The sequence below is a fragment of the Zonotrichia albicollis genome, chromosome 1 (assembly GCF_047830755.1).
Source record: "Zonotrichia albicollis isolate bZonAlb1 chromosome 1, bZonAlb1.hap1, whole genome shotgun sequence".
NCBI lineage: Eukaryota > Metazoa > Chordata > Aves > Passeriformes > Passerellidae > Zonotrichia > Zonotrichia albicollis.
This window is the reverse complement of record NC_133819.1, coordinates 9,465,839-9,482,820: the sequence shown is the minus strand read 5'-3', so window position 1 is coordinate 9,482,820 and position 16,982 is coordinate 9,465,839. Positions and strand designations below refer to the sequence as shown.

The window sequence follows — 16,982 nt, the reverse complement described above, 5'->3', positions numbered from 1 at the left end:
TAAATTTTGAGTATTGACTATGTCAAAAACTACAAACATGCCTATTTGGGAAATAAAGCATTTCCCCCCCCTTCCTAGAGAAAATCTGTCTCAGTCTAAGATGCAACTTGATAAATTTATTAAAATTATTGCACAAAGGGGTTCCATACAACAGGCTCTTATGGTCCTATATCTTTTGCTCAAAAAGCAAAGAGTGGACTCATTGACTTCAAAGAACTAGGCTGCTGTTGCAGAAATCCTTTACAAGAAATTGTCTGTGCTATTTCAAAGAATTCAGTATAAATACAAAATTTGCCAAAAAATATACTGAAGTTTCAGGAAAAGTATCAGGTGAAGAAACCAAAGTGCAAAGCCAAACTGCTTTTGTTTAGTTCAGAGAATACCTCGGGGCACCAAATCTGTAACAACTCCTGGCAACAGCACCAGTTGTAGCAACCATTTAGTCATGGTTGTTATTCTTGTCAGAAGCACAACTTCCCAGATTCTGACTGACTCATTAGATACACTGCTTGTGATTTATGACACATAAGTCTTATCTGGGGCAAGAGGAGCTTTCAGGCAGCTCTGAGGAGGGACCAGGGACCACCTTGGTGCTGCTTTTCCTCCCCTCTCTCGTCCTGGGTACTGGCTGCAGTGAGGATTCTCTGTTTTGAATCAGTGGCTTTCAACAAAAACTTGCTCAAGAAGTATTTCAGTGGGTCTGGTGTTGTCATGCAAGTTCATAAATAATCCATATGGCTGAGACCTTCTGTGGGGAAGCCTGCTGTGATAACACCACCCACCAACCTTATCGAGTGTTGCCATGGAGATGGGTACTCTGAAGCCTGGGGGAGTGGGATAAAGAGGAGAAAATCTGGAAGTGAAGCACGTAGAGGAGCAAACTGTACACTTCTATTTACTAAGGAGCATTTTGAAACAACATACAGAGACAGATGTGTTACCTATAATTGAAAGTCAAAAAAAAAAGAAGAAAAAAAAGGAAAATTATTTTAAAAACTAGTGATCAGCCATGAATTTTAACTGATCCTGGAGATGTTTCCCTATCCTAGCAAATAAAATGCAACTGCTCTTCTTGAAAAAGCAAGAGGGACATAGTATTTTTATCTTGATTCATTGTTTCGTTAGTGAAATAGCAATTAAACAAGAGAAAAAACCAGAATTTTTGCTGCTCCAAGAACCAGAAAAAAACTCGTAAAATTTGAAAATTGGAAAAGAGAAGGCAGAAAAGTAACTGAATGACATACCTCTGATATGGTTGTGCCACTTGAAATTGGAGATAGCTACCTAGTGCACTTTAATTGCAAGCTTCCACAAAATATTGGTACCTTATCTTTGTACTTAATATGTAGATTACGAACCCACATAAAATAATTGTAGTAAGATCTGATCTTTTAAACTTTCTTGTCCTTTTCTAATTAAAATAAGCACAAGACAGTGGTAGTTTACTCTACCTAGAACTGCAGCTTTTGGGCTTTGCCCTTCTTAAAAATAATTTTCTTTCAAGTATGTATTTACCTCTGTCACTTCATTCCTGCTCTTGGGGAGCAGGAGATGTAACACTGCCTTGGTTGCTTTGATACCTTGCATGCTGTGAAGTGTAGCTGAGTCTTGCAGAAATTTAGTGCTTCTTGACAGAATTCCTGCATGGATTCAAGATCCAAGCCTGACATCAGAGGTCTCTGGCCAAATGTAAAACAAAGGAACATAAAAGATAAAGAGGTTTTAAAATATTCCTTATACTTTGAAAGTGTTATTTTGTATATTCACATGATTATATTTTACAAACTATCAGTCTTCAGTTGCCCTACTCTCTTCCACTTTCATTATCAGACTAAAACTACAGAGCTTCAAAATTACTGAATAGACACTTCACACAGTTATGCAGAAAACTGTAAAATAAAACATCACAAAAGTTAAAGCAGGTAACTCTTCCTATTTCCCTTGCTCAAACTGTCAGCTTGAGGCTTGATACAGCAGTGACAGAAATAACACCAGTAAACTTAAATCATGTGATTGACCAAAATTCCTATGGTGTCTACCATTTACTGCAAGAGCTTCTTTGGGTGATTTTTGAAGCACTTGAAGTTCATCACTGACTTAGAATTATTTCTCAGTATACAGGCAGTGTCTACTGCAGGCTGTAATCTAGCCAGCTGACAGTGACTCTGCCAGGAAATAAATAGAAAATCTGAAATTTGGTGTGTCTGTTTCCTGAGGGTTACAGCTGTAAAGAGCATTTCACTTTAGTTCAGCTGAAAAGAGTTGTTCAGGAAATGGGCACTTGGTGGCATTTGTTACTTAAGCATTAGCTAGTGGGATTTTATGTTCGGTTTTAGTCTTCCCTACACACACTTTATGGAAGGGCTTTATGAAAGTTTTACCATTCACAAAATGCTGAGTTATCAGTCTTTGTGATTCCTTTCTACCAAACCTGGATGCAGTATGGAAAATAACAAATAGCCAGGCACATATTTTAATGATAATTGGTTTATTTTAGCTACAGAGTCTAGAAATGCAGAGGCTTCAAATCATGTGTGAATTGTCCTGCCCTTCCCCGCTGGAACAAACCCCTCTCATATCAAAGCACCCAAACCCCTGACAAACCCACTGCACTGTTGGCATTCCTACAGGAGCTGAGGCTCAGGGTTTTGTTGGATTTGGAAGACAGCACATGGCTGGTATTGCTAAAGCTCAGATGTTGTAAAGGAGAACTTGCTGCCTTTGCTGCTGGTCTGTGTGCCTGTATTTGAATAGTTATGGGAGATTTTAATTGTGCTGCTTTCGTCTGACTGAGAAAATTTTTACTCATCACAGAAAGAGAATTTATTTGAAACCTAACCCAAATGTACTTCCTGCTGGACAGGCTACAGGAATTAGGATGTTGCCATCACACTTATGCTGTGGCTGTATTTCTTGTTGCAGAAATCTCATAAAGATTTCATGAATCTTCAGGCTTGAAGATTCATGGAATTGCTTTTTCTCCTTCCTCCTGACTTGGCCTCTGAGGGTTTCAGATAGATTTGGTCCTACCTTCTGCTAAGAGCTTTGTCAGACCAATGTGACATTCAGGTCCTTGTGGGTAGGATGGGGGAGAAAGAAAATTATGTCAGATATATTAGGGAATTTAATGAATGTTCTCTTGTTACTGTTTCTTTGTGTTTATTTACATTCATTTTCATGGTAGACTTCTTGTGCACGTATCATGATTACAGAAATCTCCACGTCTTAGGTATAATTATAAATTTCAAAGCAAAGATTTCTGGGAAAAAAACCTCCATAATCTTTACATCAAAGAAGGGGCTAATAAAGTTAAAGGCCTTTTTAGAATCATGAGGGGGAAAAGAAACAGGTAAAGTGACAGATTAGTGCCAGAGAGTTCTGGCTCAGCAGTGAAATTGTGCTGAAAGGGGAGAAGCTGCAAATAAAAAAAAAATATAAATTATATAAAATAAAAATTCATATATTTGCTAGCCTAAAAAATCAATTGTTTGAATCTTTCTAACTGATCACCAAACAAAGACATGTGATAATTATTTTAAAGAATTATTATTAATTTTAGAAAATCTGAGTGCAGAAGTGCTCAAAGATGTACTTTGAGCTTATCTGCAAATAATTATTACTGTGATTAATTTGTAAGAAATTACTTAGTCATTGCACATTTTAACCGTGAAATTTAATTCAAAAAAGCAGCACCTTTATTTATCTAAGATTGATTTAAATACAGGACTGAATGAAGTTCATCAGAATTTTGACAAAAAGTAAAAAAACTTCCTGCAGTGTATACATTTAAACTCTATTTGAATAAAGGTAAAATTTAATATTTCATATATAAGAGTCTATGTATAAAAATGTAATTCAGCTGTGCTTGAACACTTTCATAAAAATATTTCTGGAATAATTGATAAAGGAATGTCTCCTTGAAGCTACAGAATTGCCCCTCTATTGGCATACTTATGCAATGATGTCTGAACATTTCCCAAGCATTGGTGTATTCATTTACCTGCAGCCATTACGAAGTATGGAAGAGTTAATGCCCCTGCTTCACAGACAGATCAGACAGATTTTTTCAGGTCATGCAATAATTTTTTGGTAAAGCATAAACCAAAAGCTAAGCCTCAGATCCCAGAAAAGTATTTCATTTTTCAGATCATTCTCCTCTTCATGGCTCTTTATAGCAAAATAGAAACAATAAATCCTCCTTAAAAAAGCTAACAAACATGTACACAAAAAAACCCCAAACTAACCAATGAGAAACCCCACAAAATCCAAAACCAAACCAAAACAACCCCAAAACCCAACAAACAAAGCCCCATAAGCACTGGAGCAGAAATCATTTGACCATATAAAGATGTCTGTATTGGTGCACATCAACCTAAACTCATTCCATGATCAATGGAGGGGAAAAGAGAGTTTTAAAGTTGTGATTCACCTCTTTTAATTTAAGTATATAAAATGAAATGCTGTAATTTCCATCCTCTCGGCCATTCTGCAGGAATCTGGTGTAGACTGCAATTTTTTCTGGAAGGACACATCTAAAGCTCAAATAGAATCATGGCTACAAAGCCTAGTAAAATTGCAATCATATTGTGTGTGGCATAAATACACAGTCTGATGATCTAATATGACTTGTGATTTATTTTTTAAATAAATAATTTAGCAAGGGAGCATTCTAGCGCTAGTATCCTATTCAAGTCTTAGATCCAACATGTACTTTTACCCTCAAACCATCAGTTTATGCAGAATATAATGACAGAGTTTCAACATCTAACATAGAAACCACCATTTCCCTTATCACACAGGTATCTGGAAAGGATTAATTATTTTTTCAATTATTAGAAGATGCAAGTGCCATAGAAATGTTATTATAAATGATCTGTGTCAAGTCTGGAGTCTTATTTAAAAGGGCAGTTAATTAATTTCTAGTAATTCCCAGATGAAACATAGATTGATATTTTTAAAATCTCAAATACTGACTGGATAATAAGATTTAGTTCTTTTTCAGACCCTTCCCTTCAAAATCAACTCTTTTTTTCCAAATACCATGTGTTTGGAGTTCATTTCTGTGATTTTTCCTGCAAGTTTCCTGTTTGTCTTGCAAATATTTACTCCCTGTACTTCAGTACATTGTAATTAGTAAATAGAAAATGATGGAACTGATACAAATTTAAAGTGCATTCTATTTTTTTTGCCATTATAGTTATCAAATGGGAGGGTAGAGCTCACGGAAATTTAACATAACTTTATCTACCTCTGTGTGAGCGTGTTGGTGTAGACATTTCAGGACAGTGGAACAACAATTTCTTTATTTTTAGTGTGGGAAAAGACCTCAGCTGACCTCAAGAAGTTGTCCAGCAAATGGAAGGTTGCTTTTAATGGGGTTGTAAAGAATGTTGTGGACATCAATCCTGTAAATCTCTATTCACTTGCATTTCTTAGGATAAAAGTATTTTCTAGATTCACGTGTTGGAGTTATAAATATATTGAATTGGTGTTAATGTGCTCAACTTTTGGCAGATGAAGATCATCATGTTTCTATGAAATTCATCTTTAGATAATGAGATAGTTCAATATACCAGCATATGCCTACAGAAAATGTGTTTAAACATCATTCACTGAAACCTTGAGTAACAGACTTATCGGCATATGAGCAAAATGTTTTCAGGCAAGGGAGGCTGATACACCCTGGTTGATCTGTCAGCACTGATCACCAGGCTGCACAATTTCTACCATCACTGGCCTTGACTGTCACTCTGGTTCCTGCTGGTGGTGTCAGGGAGCTCCTGGTGCAGTGGCCTGGCAGAGGTAAAGATGCCCCAAGTCTTGTGTCCCCATGTCCAGGCAGTGGCCAAGTGGAGCAGCTACTGCCAGGAGGCACCACAGGACACAAGGTACAGAACAGAGCTTCCCACCCAGGAGAACTGTTAGAAATGGAGTTTGTTGAGAAGCCAGGAAAGACATGAGACGTGGTCAGACAGGTGTATTGGTCAGCTGGTTACATGCTCCCATTCCAGACTGTTCCTTGTTCCTAAACATCCCATAGTGTGCCCTGGGCAATGACAAGATGGCACCCAGGAGTCTTGCATCCCTTAAGGAGTCCCACACCGCTGCAGATGTTAACCCCTTTAATTTTGCAGGGTGATCCAGAGATCTTTTTCCATCAATCATCTGGTGGGTGCCATTCCTGGACACGATGGCTGATGGCTCACTGTGATGGCCTGGATGGAGCCAGGGCAGGGGCCCCTTGCCATCAATCAGGTTATTGGAGGTCATCCACCCTTCATTTTTCCCAGGTGTTTTATCCTTTGTGTGTGGAAACATCTCAATGTGTAAAACTGACATTTTTTGTTTATGATGACCCAATCATGAATGCTGAGGAAAGACCACTCAGAACTCCTTCTACACCAAAGGAAACACTTTGACCCATAGGATGGAGATGTGTCAGAAAAAAGGAGAAAAAACAGCAGTTATTCATGAAAACTGAAGGCAGTTTTCATGATGATAAAAATTATCCCTGTAGGAGACTCTGTTGTAGATAGTTGAAGGGTAGGCAAGTGGATATGATCATTCAAAAGGAGAGCAAGAATGGCTGGGAACATCTGAAACTAAAAAGTGATTTTTTTAAGTAGTAACTTATACATAAAAGAATCCAGTGTATTGTCCTTTCTTTTATTTTTTTTTCCTTTTTTCTTTTTTGAAGTTTTTTTTGTTTAAGAGTGGAAGCCAAATCTCTGAAATTCTGAAATCAACTGAAATTAAAGCAGTAGCGATTATTGAATGCTGTAGAGTCAGATTCTGGACAGTCCTGTTGCACTGTGGTTTCCCAGGAAGGATTAGGAAATAAAGTCATGAATAGTTTCCATCAAAGCAGACTCTGAAGTCTCCTTTTGCTTGATCTAGTTTTTGACACTCTGAAGTACAGGATGTTAATTAACAATCTCTGCCACCTTCTCTGATGTAGTTCTTAAAAGGTTTCAAAGCTACTGTATTTTTCAGAAAGAAAATAGAAGATAGTTACAGAAAATTATCAATGAAATAGTAGGTCGAGTGAGATGACTGTAGTGTTTCCTGTTGCCTTAAAACTGTGAATCTGTGGAAAGGCCATGGCCTGATGCTGTCCCATCACTGGTTTGGCCTCTTTTTCCAGGTTCTGGATTCTGCATTAGTTTTCCAAATTACTGGGGTTTGTGCATGGTATAATAATATAGTTAGTGAAAAAGTCATTAGCAGCTGGTAGGAAAAGCCTTTGCTTCTTATTACTCAGACAATTGAAAATGTTTATTGGCGGTAGTTATTATTTTCAGATAAAGCTGCCACTGGATTTGGTGCAGAGTATGTAAGGTCACGTCGACAGCACGCAGAACTTGTCAAGGGAGTTCCTCCCTTTCATCTTGAGCCTGGCTGGGAGCTGCTGAGATATCCTGACAGGACAGCACTGGGTGGGCACAGCAGCTCACCAGCTGCAAGAATTAAGGCTTTGTTGTCACAGGACTTGCTGCTTTAGCTGTGATGCTCTGGGGACAGAGCTGTGCTGCTTGCTCAGCCCTACCCCAGGGACTTTCATGCTCCATCCACTCTATGACACCCATTTGGCACTCAGGTTTCATTGTTGAGTGGATTTCTGTCAATTTAAATTGAGCAGTACAAATTCCCAGGCTACCCTTTGATTCAGCAATCAGGCAGTGCCCTTGTGCTGGTGTTTATTTTGGGGGTTCACATGAGTACAGGTAGCTCCCATGTGAGTGAGTTTGCATGAGGCAAGTCTGTGTGAGTCACAGAGCATCTAGACTGTGTCTGGTACAAAAACCTAACTTCTCTCAAACCACACGATGAGTTAAGCTCTGAGGTAATTTCATTTCTGGTAGTATTTGGAAAATGTTATTTTATCCCACCATAGATATGGGCCTTCCAGTGTTTGTTGTGGTTTTATCTTCTAATTTCAGAGATCATAATGTCAATATCTCAAACAGGCAAAGTAAATAAGAGTTGTAGGTGGAATCATGCTTCAACCAAATTTAGGTGGTAGCAAACATGGGTTAATATCTCAAATGCATCAAACAGAAAAACATAAATTAAATTGAGGGCAGAAGATTTCTTTGTGATGCATTTTAAAAGGATTTTTGTTAGCTCTATATACCTTCTAGATTTAGCAAATGTATGTGCAAGAAAGGAAGTATTTTGTTATAAATTTAATTCCATTCTTTCTGCACATGGGCAAAACATTCAAGTCAATATGCCCTTTAGTGGATAAATTGAAGAGCATTATGTTTTATGTATCTAGTCCTGCACAACTCTTTTAATTTGTATTTTTTTAAATAAAACATGTTCATAGACTTTTGCAGAGTGTTTCTGCAAAATGTAATTTAGTGTGCCGTTCTGTGAATTCTCACGCAGAAAATGTCAGGTACTTAATACCTAAACCATACAAGACATTGCCCTAACAATTCCGTCTTCAGAAAGATTAGTGTGTGTGGATTTTCTGTAATGTGTGAATGAATTATTTAGATAGCTTACTTGAAAGGTGGTGAAGGAGAGGGAAATCCTGTGCAGATAGAGAAATAAGATTTTTTTTTTTAACTGAAGGGTTTATCAATTCAGAATACTTTTCAAAGGCTTTGTATCAATGACATGAGATAATTGAACAGTATTTTACTTATTAAAAAAAATGAAATGTTCCTCATAGCACCCAGGGCTTGTATTTCAAGCCTTCTCAGTACAAACCATCTATATGGTAACTAGTGCATTCTTTATTCTTATACATTTCACTTAATGTTTGTTTGGGGTGGGGTTTTTTTGTTCTATTACTGGCAGTACTTCATATGAGTCATGTGTAATTAGTCCAGAAAATGTATTTTCTTTCAAAAAATTCCAACTCTATGTTTTCCTCCGCTTCTCCACATGTCAGAAGATTTTCCAAACGCACCAATATGGGAATTTACATTCTTTTCACTAACCATGGACTATGCCATTTAACTTTTACATTAATCTAACTAGCAATGTCCATGCTCAGGAGTGGGTTTTGCAAAACCCACTTCAAATTAGATAATCAGAGTGCTCTGCAATTGTTATTAATAACTTGAGATGTAAATTGTCTCTGGATTCTAAATTACATATTACTGATATTTTTCTTCTATATTTTTCTGTAAAAATTAATTTTTTTCCCATACCACTTAGACAAACCCATAGTTTAGGATTATATTTATCAGTGCTGTGATTTTGCTTGGATTTCATCTTGCATGTCACATGTACTTCTGGTGTTTTGTTTGAGATGGGAACAGCAAGGAAGGGGATTTTTTTCTCCTGCAGGTGGGAGATTGCCATACAGCTGTGAGACCCCTTTAATTAAAGTCAGAGTAAACTACATCAGAAGAGCTGCTGTCTCAGTGAAGGCAGCTGAGCTATCAGTGCTCTGCTTTAATTAGAACTGTTAATATTTCATCCCTTACTGCCCAAAGTGTGACCTGTCAAGCTGCTGAGAGGCTGCCCCTTCCTGACAGGGTGCAGTTCTGAGCCCAGGATGGGCACACACTTAAATCCAATTTGTGCATGATCACTTGGTGGGTTGGTGGTCTTTTCTTTGTTGATGTGCTCCTTGTCTGCAAGAACAGTAAATCGCTGATCTGTTTATGCTAAAGGGTACTTGGAGTTGTTAAATAGCTTGTTAAAAGCCAGCCCACATCTCCTAACCCTAATCTTGCACATGGTTTGGGAGTGCCCAGCAGTTTCTTCCCTTCTAACACTTACTAGTAAAGCTTAAGAGGCAAAATAGTGAGCTGGATATGGAACATAGATCCAAACTGGGGTGCAGTTATCAAGCTGGATTGAGCGATTTCTTGTCTTTTCATGGCTGAATGGGGAATGTCCTTTCCCCCCTGTTGCATTTCTCCCTTTCCCGGCTCCCTGTTCTTCCTTCCCTTGAGCCCGGGACATCCTCTGGAAGGCTGCAAGGCAGAGAGAGCAGGAGTGGGGAAGGCAGATGGCAGCTTATGTGAATTCTCAGTGAACTGCTCAGGGTGTCCTGGGCTGCTTTGTGTCATCCTCTGCAGCTTTCCTCACTCTGGAGTCAGTATCATTAGAGAGTTAATTACCCCAGGCAAAGACCCGTTCAAATAGGGAGATAAATGCATCTGACTGGAAGTTTTACACATTTAGGCTTTGCTATTAAGCATGTAAACAGTGTTCAGCTTGCATTTTGACAACTGGCTCCCCCTTGGAGCTGATCAGAGCAATGCCTACCCTGCAGCTGGAGCACTGAACCAGAGCTGCACTGCTGCTGTTTGATACAGTTCCCGGGAGACATTAAAATATTTCATACACAAAGCTGCTTGATCTCTAGCTCTGTATTTTTTGACACTGCTTCACTGCAGCGCAATTTCTTGGCTTTCAAAAAGTACATTTCTGTGTTAAAGACCAACTGCAGAAATCCAAAGCCTTGCCTTAGTAGGTCACAAGCCAAAGTGGCCAAAGTGCCTTTTGTCTCTGTAATAAAATTGCCTATACCATAATTCTATTTAAATCATGATATGGAATCATGAAATGAATCTCTTCAATCATTTCTTAAGGGGAAGAAAACCCTCTTGGAAAGAAATAGGTATGAACATGTATTGTAAAATCCACTGGCTGTCATCTGAAAAAATAAAATTGTTCAGATGGAGAGCAAAATTATTGTCCAGAAATTAGGACCTAGATAAAATCCAAAAGCAATTCTTCATCTCTGGAGGAGTTTATCAATCTTATTTTGGTGTTACAAAGTACATTAGCAAATACATAAATAATGATTTTTCTGTCTGAATCCTTCTAATTGCTGTCCTCTGGAGTGTATGGTGTTTTCACTCCCTCTGTATTTTGCAGCTCCCTATGTCCTAAATCATTGTGTCATCAGTGCTCAGGGACACCAGTGATTCACAATAATTTATAGCAGTGAGTGCTGAAGTAGTCCCTGTCTTAAGGTTGCCACATTGTGATGGAGTTTGTGTGACAGTTTAACCAAGAAAGCAGAGCTGAGAAGCAGGACCCATCCTGCAGCACACATACAGGATGGGATGTAACCTCATTTAATCATAAACAATCTAACTGGAATTATTCTGGGTATAAGTAAACCTCTCAGTTCAAAGTTGCATTTAGCAAGAACTGAAGAAAAATTATTTTTGAAATTATTTAGAAGAATGGATCTGGTTTGTTAAAAAATTAAAAAGCCTGCCTTCAGGTTGTGATCATAGCAAAAATGTCCCTAGGATTAAATGATAGTAAAAAGAATGTCCATCTGGTGTTTCCATAAGAATAGAAACTGAAAATAGAAAACTGTAGTGCAAACCCGCCTTTCCACTTTTTATTCCCCAGCACTTTTTCAGTAAAAATGTGGTTTGAGCTTGATTGACATGTTTTTAACATTGTTGCTTAATTTGCTGTGGTGTTTTTCCTGAAAATAATAATTTAATTAAAAAACAATTTAAACATTGTTTTGCCACAGTGTCAGATTATATATTTATTAAAGATTTAATTTAGTGGAAAATATTTCATTTAAAATAGAACAAAGTACTTAATATATGCAAAAAAATGGCTTTACTTACTTGATGTTCCTTTAAAAATGACATTTTTTATTTGACAAGCTAGTTTTTGGTAAGTAATCTGAAGAATAGTAATTCTCACAGGTTAAGTAAAAACCAAAGAGAAAGCAGATTTAATAAATTTCCTTTGTCTGTCTGAATACAAATAGTTAGCACATAGTCAACACTGAGTTATGTTATTCTCTCTCTAATCTCTTGCTCTTGCTTTCTAATAATTTGATGAACTGGATTTTTGCACATTAATTAGCAGTGCCTCTTTGAGACACGTGTAACAGTTTGAGGTGTGCAGTTTGCATTTGCATGACAAGTTCCAGTTATTGTTCTCCTGGCTGGTGAAGCACTGAGGGTTCCACCTCAGATCCTGGCGCAACAATAATCACAAAGCAATTCTGCCCCCTTTCCTCTTTCTCACCTTCTGCTCTCTCTAGAGCTTCATCTACAATGACCCTACGAGGTACTACAGGAGGCTGAACCCCAAAGATCTATCCCCTGGATCCAAATCCCAGCAGGAATTCCCTGAGGGTGCCCGTGGCAGGACGCTCCGCCAGCGCCAGCCGGACCAGCTCCTGCCGGAGCCGCGAGCGGGCCAGAGGAGCCTGATGGACGCGCTGCACTCGTACATCACCCAGAACCTGTCTGCACACAGCAGCGAGAACAGCCCTCCCAGCAGGACTAAAGGCTCTCAGGTGTATGCTGAGAGCTTGTACTCCACACAGGGCAGTCCCTTCGATGGAACTTTGGCCAAAGGGAAAGTGGAAGATTTCAAGATGAGGAAGCTGCTCCAGCCGAGGCCTGGGCCTGGAGCACTGAGGCCGACCCCTGAGGTGCTGAGTCACAAATCTGCTCCCCAGGATGAGCCAAAGGACCCTCTGAGCATCGTGGATGGTAAAGTTGATATTTACTTATTTTTTGTCACAGACATATTTTATAAAAAGTCCTTTCATTAGGGTCTTTTTTCCTGAGAAGCTTCAGCTTCGCCATGTTTTCCTGCTTTGGAATGTGGTTTGGAGAGTTGTTTACCCAGCATGTGAAATTGTTTTTACTGGGTGACCAATGACAGCCACCAATGAGCAGTCACAAGATTTTATTATCATTCCATTCCTTTCCTTTGCTAGCCTTCTGATGAAATCCTTTCTTCTATTCTTTTAGTATAGTTTCAATATATAATTTTTTAATATAATATATATCATAAAATAATAATATTTATTATTTTATGATATATATTCAGCCTTCTGAAACATGGAGTCAAGATTCTCATCTCTTCTCTCATCCTGGGTCCCCTGCAAACACCACCACAATTTTTTGCTTACTTGAAGTTTCCCTCATGTTTACTGTGATGTTTTTGAGAAAAAGAAAATAAAATTAGACATTTGATCTATCTCCTGGTATTGGCATATTTATATCTGCCATAAAAAAGTTATAATGTTCACCATTCCAGCTACTCTTTCCCTGCAATATCTACCCACATTCTTCAGCCCACCTTCCATATGCGTGCAGAAATACATGGCACTTAGTAAGACATAGCATTTATGTAATTTATTATATTTTCAAAGCATTTTACAAACAACGCATAATTATGGGTATATCTTTGCTCTCAAATCTGTTTTTATGCATTCATCCCACACTATATATATAGATGATACAGAAATGCCTGGTTTTGTTCCACGTCTCTTTATTTAACTAGAAATTCAAGGACCATGGGTAAAATTCAAAGTTAAGCACAGAAATTAACTGTGAGATGAATTCTGGTGCAGAACCAGAGAGAGAGGAGGGAGAAGGGAGGAGTCTGTCAGTTCCATGGATAGGTGAACAAGAAGGTGGGGTTGCATCTAGTTTTGTCTGGACATTCTGTAAAAAGGAACCCATTTCCTGGATTTTCATTTTTTTTTTTTTTTTTTTTTTTTATAATGCTGTTTAACAATGATTGTATCACATTGTATCATTAAAATGGAGGGTAACATCCCCATGCTGTGCTGCATGCAAAGCACTGCTTTATAAGATGAATCTTGGGGATCATGTAGACTTTATCATTCTGATTCATTTTGTTGTTCCTTTAAACTTATCTAACTATAGATGTTGTTCCAGTGGTTCAGGATGCCTGAAAAATCAAAGAGTTGATCCCAGCCATTGTCAAGCACTTGTATCTGCTACACTGCAGTCAGGACTACCTCAATGGATTTTGGTTATATGTGAGAGGGTTCCTTTGAATCCTTCTTTATCATCCATAAAGTGCAGTGTTCTTTGATTTCTTTTTTTTGTTTGTTTTTTAATAATATCCTCCAAAACAAGAACACACACAAACACACAGAAATGTCAGAGTTTCAGCAGAGGAAAGATAATGCTTGCAGTCTAAAGGATGCTCAGAAGTGAAAGCATTCTTGGTATGGTGCCCAGAGATAATAGGTTTCAAGGAATGAACTATAATGTAAAATCAAATCCAGGTGGCACTGTAAGTCTCTTGCACAGGTTAGACAATTTTGTTGCTAGACTCAAAACAAACTAGGCACATGATGGTTTCATTATCCTCCAGCTGTTCCACTTCACCTTTCCTGGTAGGAGCCAACTGGGAAAAAAATGCTTAACACTTACAGGGAATAACATGTTTCACAATTCATTGGGTTGTACTATTTTGACTTCTCATACATAATATGCCCTATAGGAACTTCTGCCATTGCATTTGCTTTTAAATGTTGCATAGACAAGGCATTATGAATTGTTTGAGTAGGAAATAATGTGGTTTCCTTTGTATTTTTGAGTCACTTAATAATCTCACAAGAAGGTGGTGAGGACAGACCCTGGCATATTCAGTGCTTAAAATGCTGTACGTTGGAATGAAGGTGGTTTGGATTCAGGTTTCCCAGGCTGACCACACAACCTCTTTATGCTTTTAACCTTTCTGCAGTCTCTCTTTTGTTTATGGATTATTGTAGGCTTGTGGGTTGTTTTTCTCTTGCACTCTGTGAACTACAGAACTGTAAAAAACCTGGAAGAAGGGGGTGCTCAGTTCTCTGATCCATCTGATAGAGGATTAGACAAAGGCAGTGGACTGGGAGAACAATCCAGAAGGTACTGAGCAGATTAGTACTGAGAATTGCTGCAAAACAGTGGCAGGTAAATTCTCTAACAAGGCACCCTGAAGGAGAAATACAAAAGAAGGAAATGTGAAGTTATTTTTCTATCAGATTTGGAAGTTGTTACCTCTAGGAGTAGCATGATGTGCAGGGCCACTGCCTTTGTAGTCACTGTGCAATACTGGAATTGTTAATCTCTCCTCTGCACCAGCCATATTTAGAATTTGGCTCAGTTTTGTGTGGTTTGTTCTAGTCTACTGATTTTTTTGTATGTTAAATATTACAGAACACGTCTCTCTGTTCCTTTGAAAAGGTCACAGAATTAGTAATTCAGATGTCTTTAAAAAATAGCAAACTTCTGTGTTTATGGAACAAAAATATTTTTTTATACATCCTCGCTCTGGCAAAGCTGGGATCACCATTCCATATGGTGCTCAGCTGCTGAGGCAGCCAACATGTGGTCAGTAGGGTGATGGGGTTGAGGAAGACAGACCACACTGTGGAATTTCTAACAAAGTCACTGCTCCCATACCATGAGGTTGTCAGCCAAGCTGGCTTTGACTCTTGTGCCAGCAGAATATGAGGCATCATTTATATGCTGTACAATAAAAAGCTGTTTTCCCTGCATAAGGTGCTGATGTTACCTACTAGGGAATTCTACTGGTGGAGCTTATATTAAAAATTACATCTTCTAGGACATGTATGCTTTTACTGCCATTATGGTTCCAGGGTAACTATAAAAGGCAGTTTGCATTCATCAGTTGCAAAGCTGGAGCTAAGGGAGAAATCTGGTTTGCAGTTTGCAAGCCCTGTGAAACATGACTGAGCATTGCTGAGTCTAGTTAGGAGGGAGTCAGTGGGAGACTATAAAAGCTGTGCTCAGGTAAATGCATGTTCAAGTACATGTGCTGCTTAAGTGCTGTGCCATTGCAGTATCCATCTGCTTTTTGGTCTTTCTCCAACAATATTTTCTGATTTTAATAAATACATCATATTACCCAAAGGTGTTTGTAAACAGATGCAATGATATTTATCTGTTTATCAATGTTATCCAGTAATTTACAAATTATTGCAAACATGGCCAAGTGCCATAACAAGAAGTGTAAATATCCGTATTTACCATGGACAAGGATTAATACCATATCAGTAGCCATGTGAATTTAGCAGGACTCTTTATGCAGACCTGCATTCCACCAGGCTGTTTCAGACACTTTGGTGACTGTCCCTCCTGGGGTACTAAAAACACGATGTTCCTCATATTTACTGCCTTTGGTTATTGCCTTTGGTCCTTGATGTTTTAAGTCACATTGCAGCTGTTCATAAAAAGTAGATATAATGCCAAAGTTTTACTCGTGTCAATGCAGTGTTTAGGAGTCTGTTTGATGAACTGTGCCCAGGTGGCAGTGACCAGGGCAGGAATGCCAGTATTGGAGGAGCAGGATGCTCCTCCACATAATATTGAGGTTTTAGTGAGCCAGAAGAGCCTGCACTGAGCCTGTCAGTATTATCTGGAATAGGGCCTGTGGCCATTCTTTATTCCTGCTCTTCCTTGCCCAGTTCCCCCATTCCCATTTGTTTGAGATTAAGACTGCTTTTTTTGTTGACAGTGAATATTAAAGATGAGTCTGAAGATGGACTGGAGAGATAAGACTGGGCTAAAAATATAGGTAAAAAGAAAAAGCTAGTTGGGAAAAAATGGAATGAAAATGACAAGGATACATTGCCTGCATGTTGTTGAGTAGCTCAGTAGTTGATCTTGACAGCAGGCTGTGAATCAAATGAAATAAACAAAAATCTAGTTGTGTTACATTAATACAACTCTTTTAATGATATATGTCCTGAAATACAATTCTCTTTTAAGATTTGTCTTCAAATGATGTTTTATTTGTAAAATTTTAGTTTTGATTAGGATCTGACATATATTCTGTCTTTTCATTGCTGACTTTATTAGCTCTGCTTCAATAATTTAGGCTTTTCTGTCAAGATATTGTCCAATAGTTCTATAAAATATAAGATCAGAAATTATACCTAAGCAGACACAAGGCTCCTGTGGTAATGCAACAGTACTGTTTTCTTCCTACAGGTTAGTTTTCTGCATTGCTGCTCTGTGTAACATCCTCTCCATCCCTCTGCCAGGTAGCTCTTGTGCTTCTTGGAAAAGTGTCTTGAACTCAGGCTGATCAAGTGTATTTTAAAATTTTGTTGCAGTTTGGATTAATTTGCTCTTGTAAATTGCCTTCCTAAACTAAAGCATTTGGTCACTAGGCATTTACTAAATTATTACATTCATAGCAGGGAATGGATACAATAAAATGGAGGGAAACTTTTCAAAGTTTTCTCTGAAGTG

General features: G+C 38.3%; 1 protein-coding gene across 1 annotated transcript in view; it reads left to right on the top strand.

Moving 5' to 3' along the window:
• Positions 1–16,982, top strand: part of PTPRN2 (protein tyrosine phosphatase receptor type N2) — a 634,871-nt gene that overhangs the window by 228,027 nt on the left and 389,862 nt on the right. Inside the window, 1 exon segment of the mRNA XM_074552744.1 lies at positions 11,993–12,449. Within this exon segment, the coding sequence (XP_074408845.1) occupies positions 11,993–12,449 (457 nt within the window).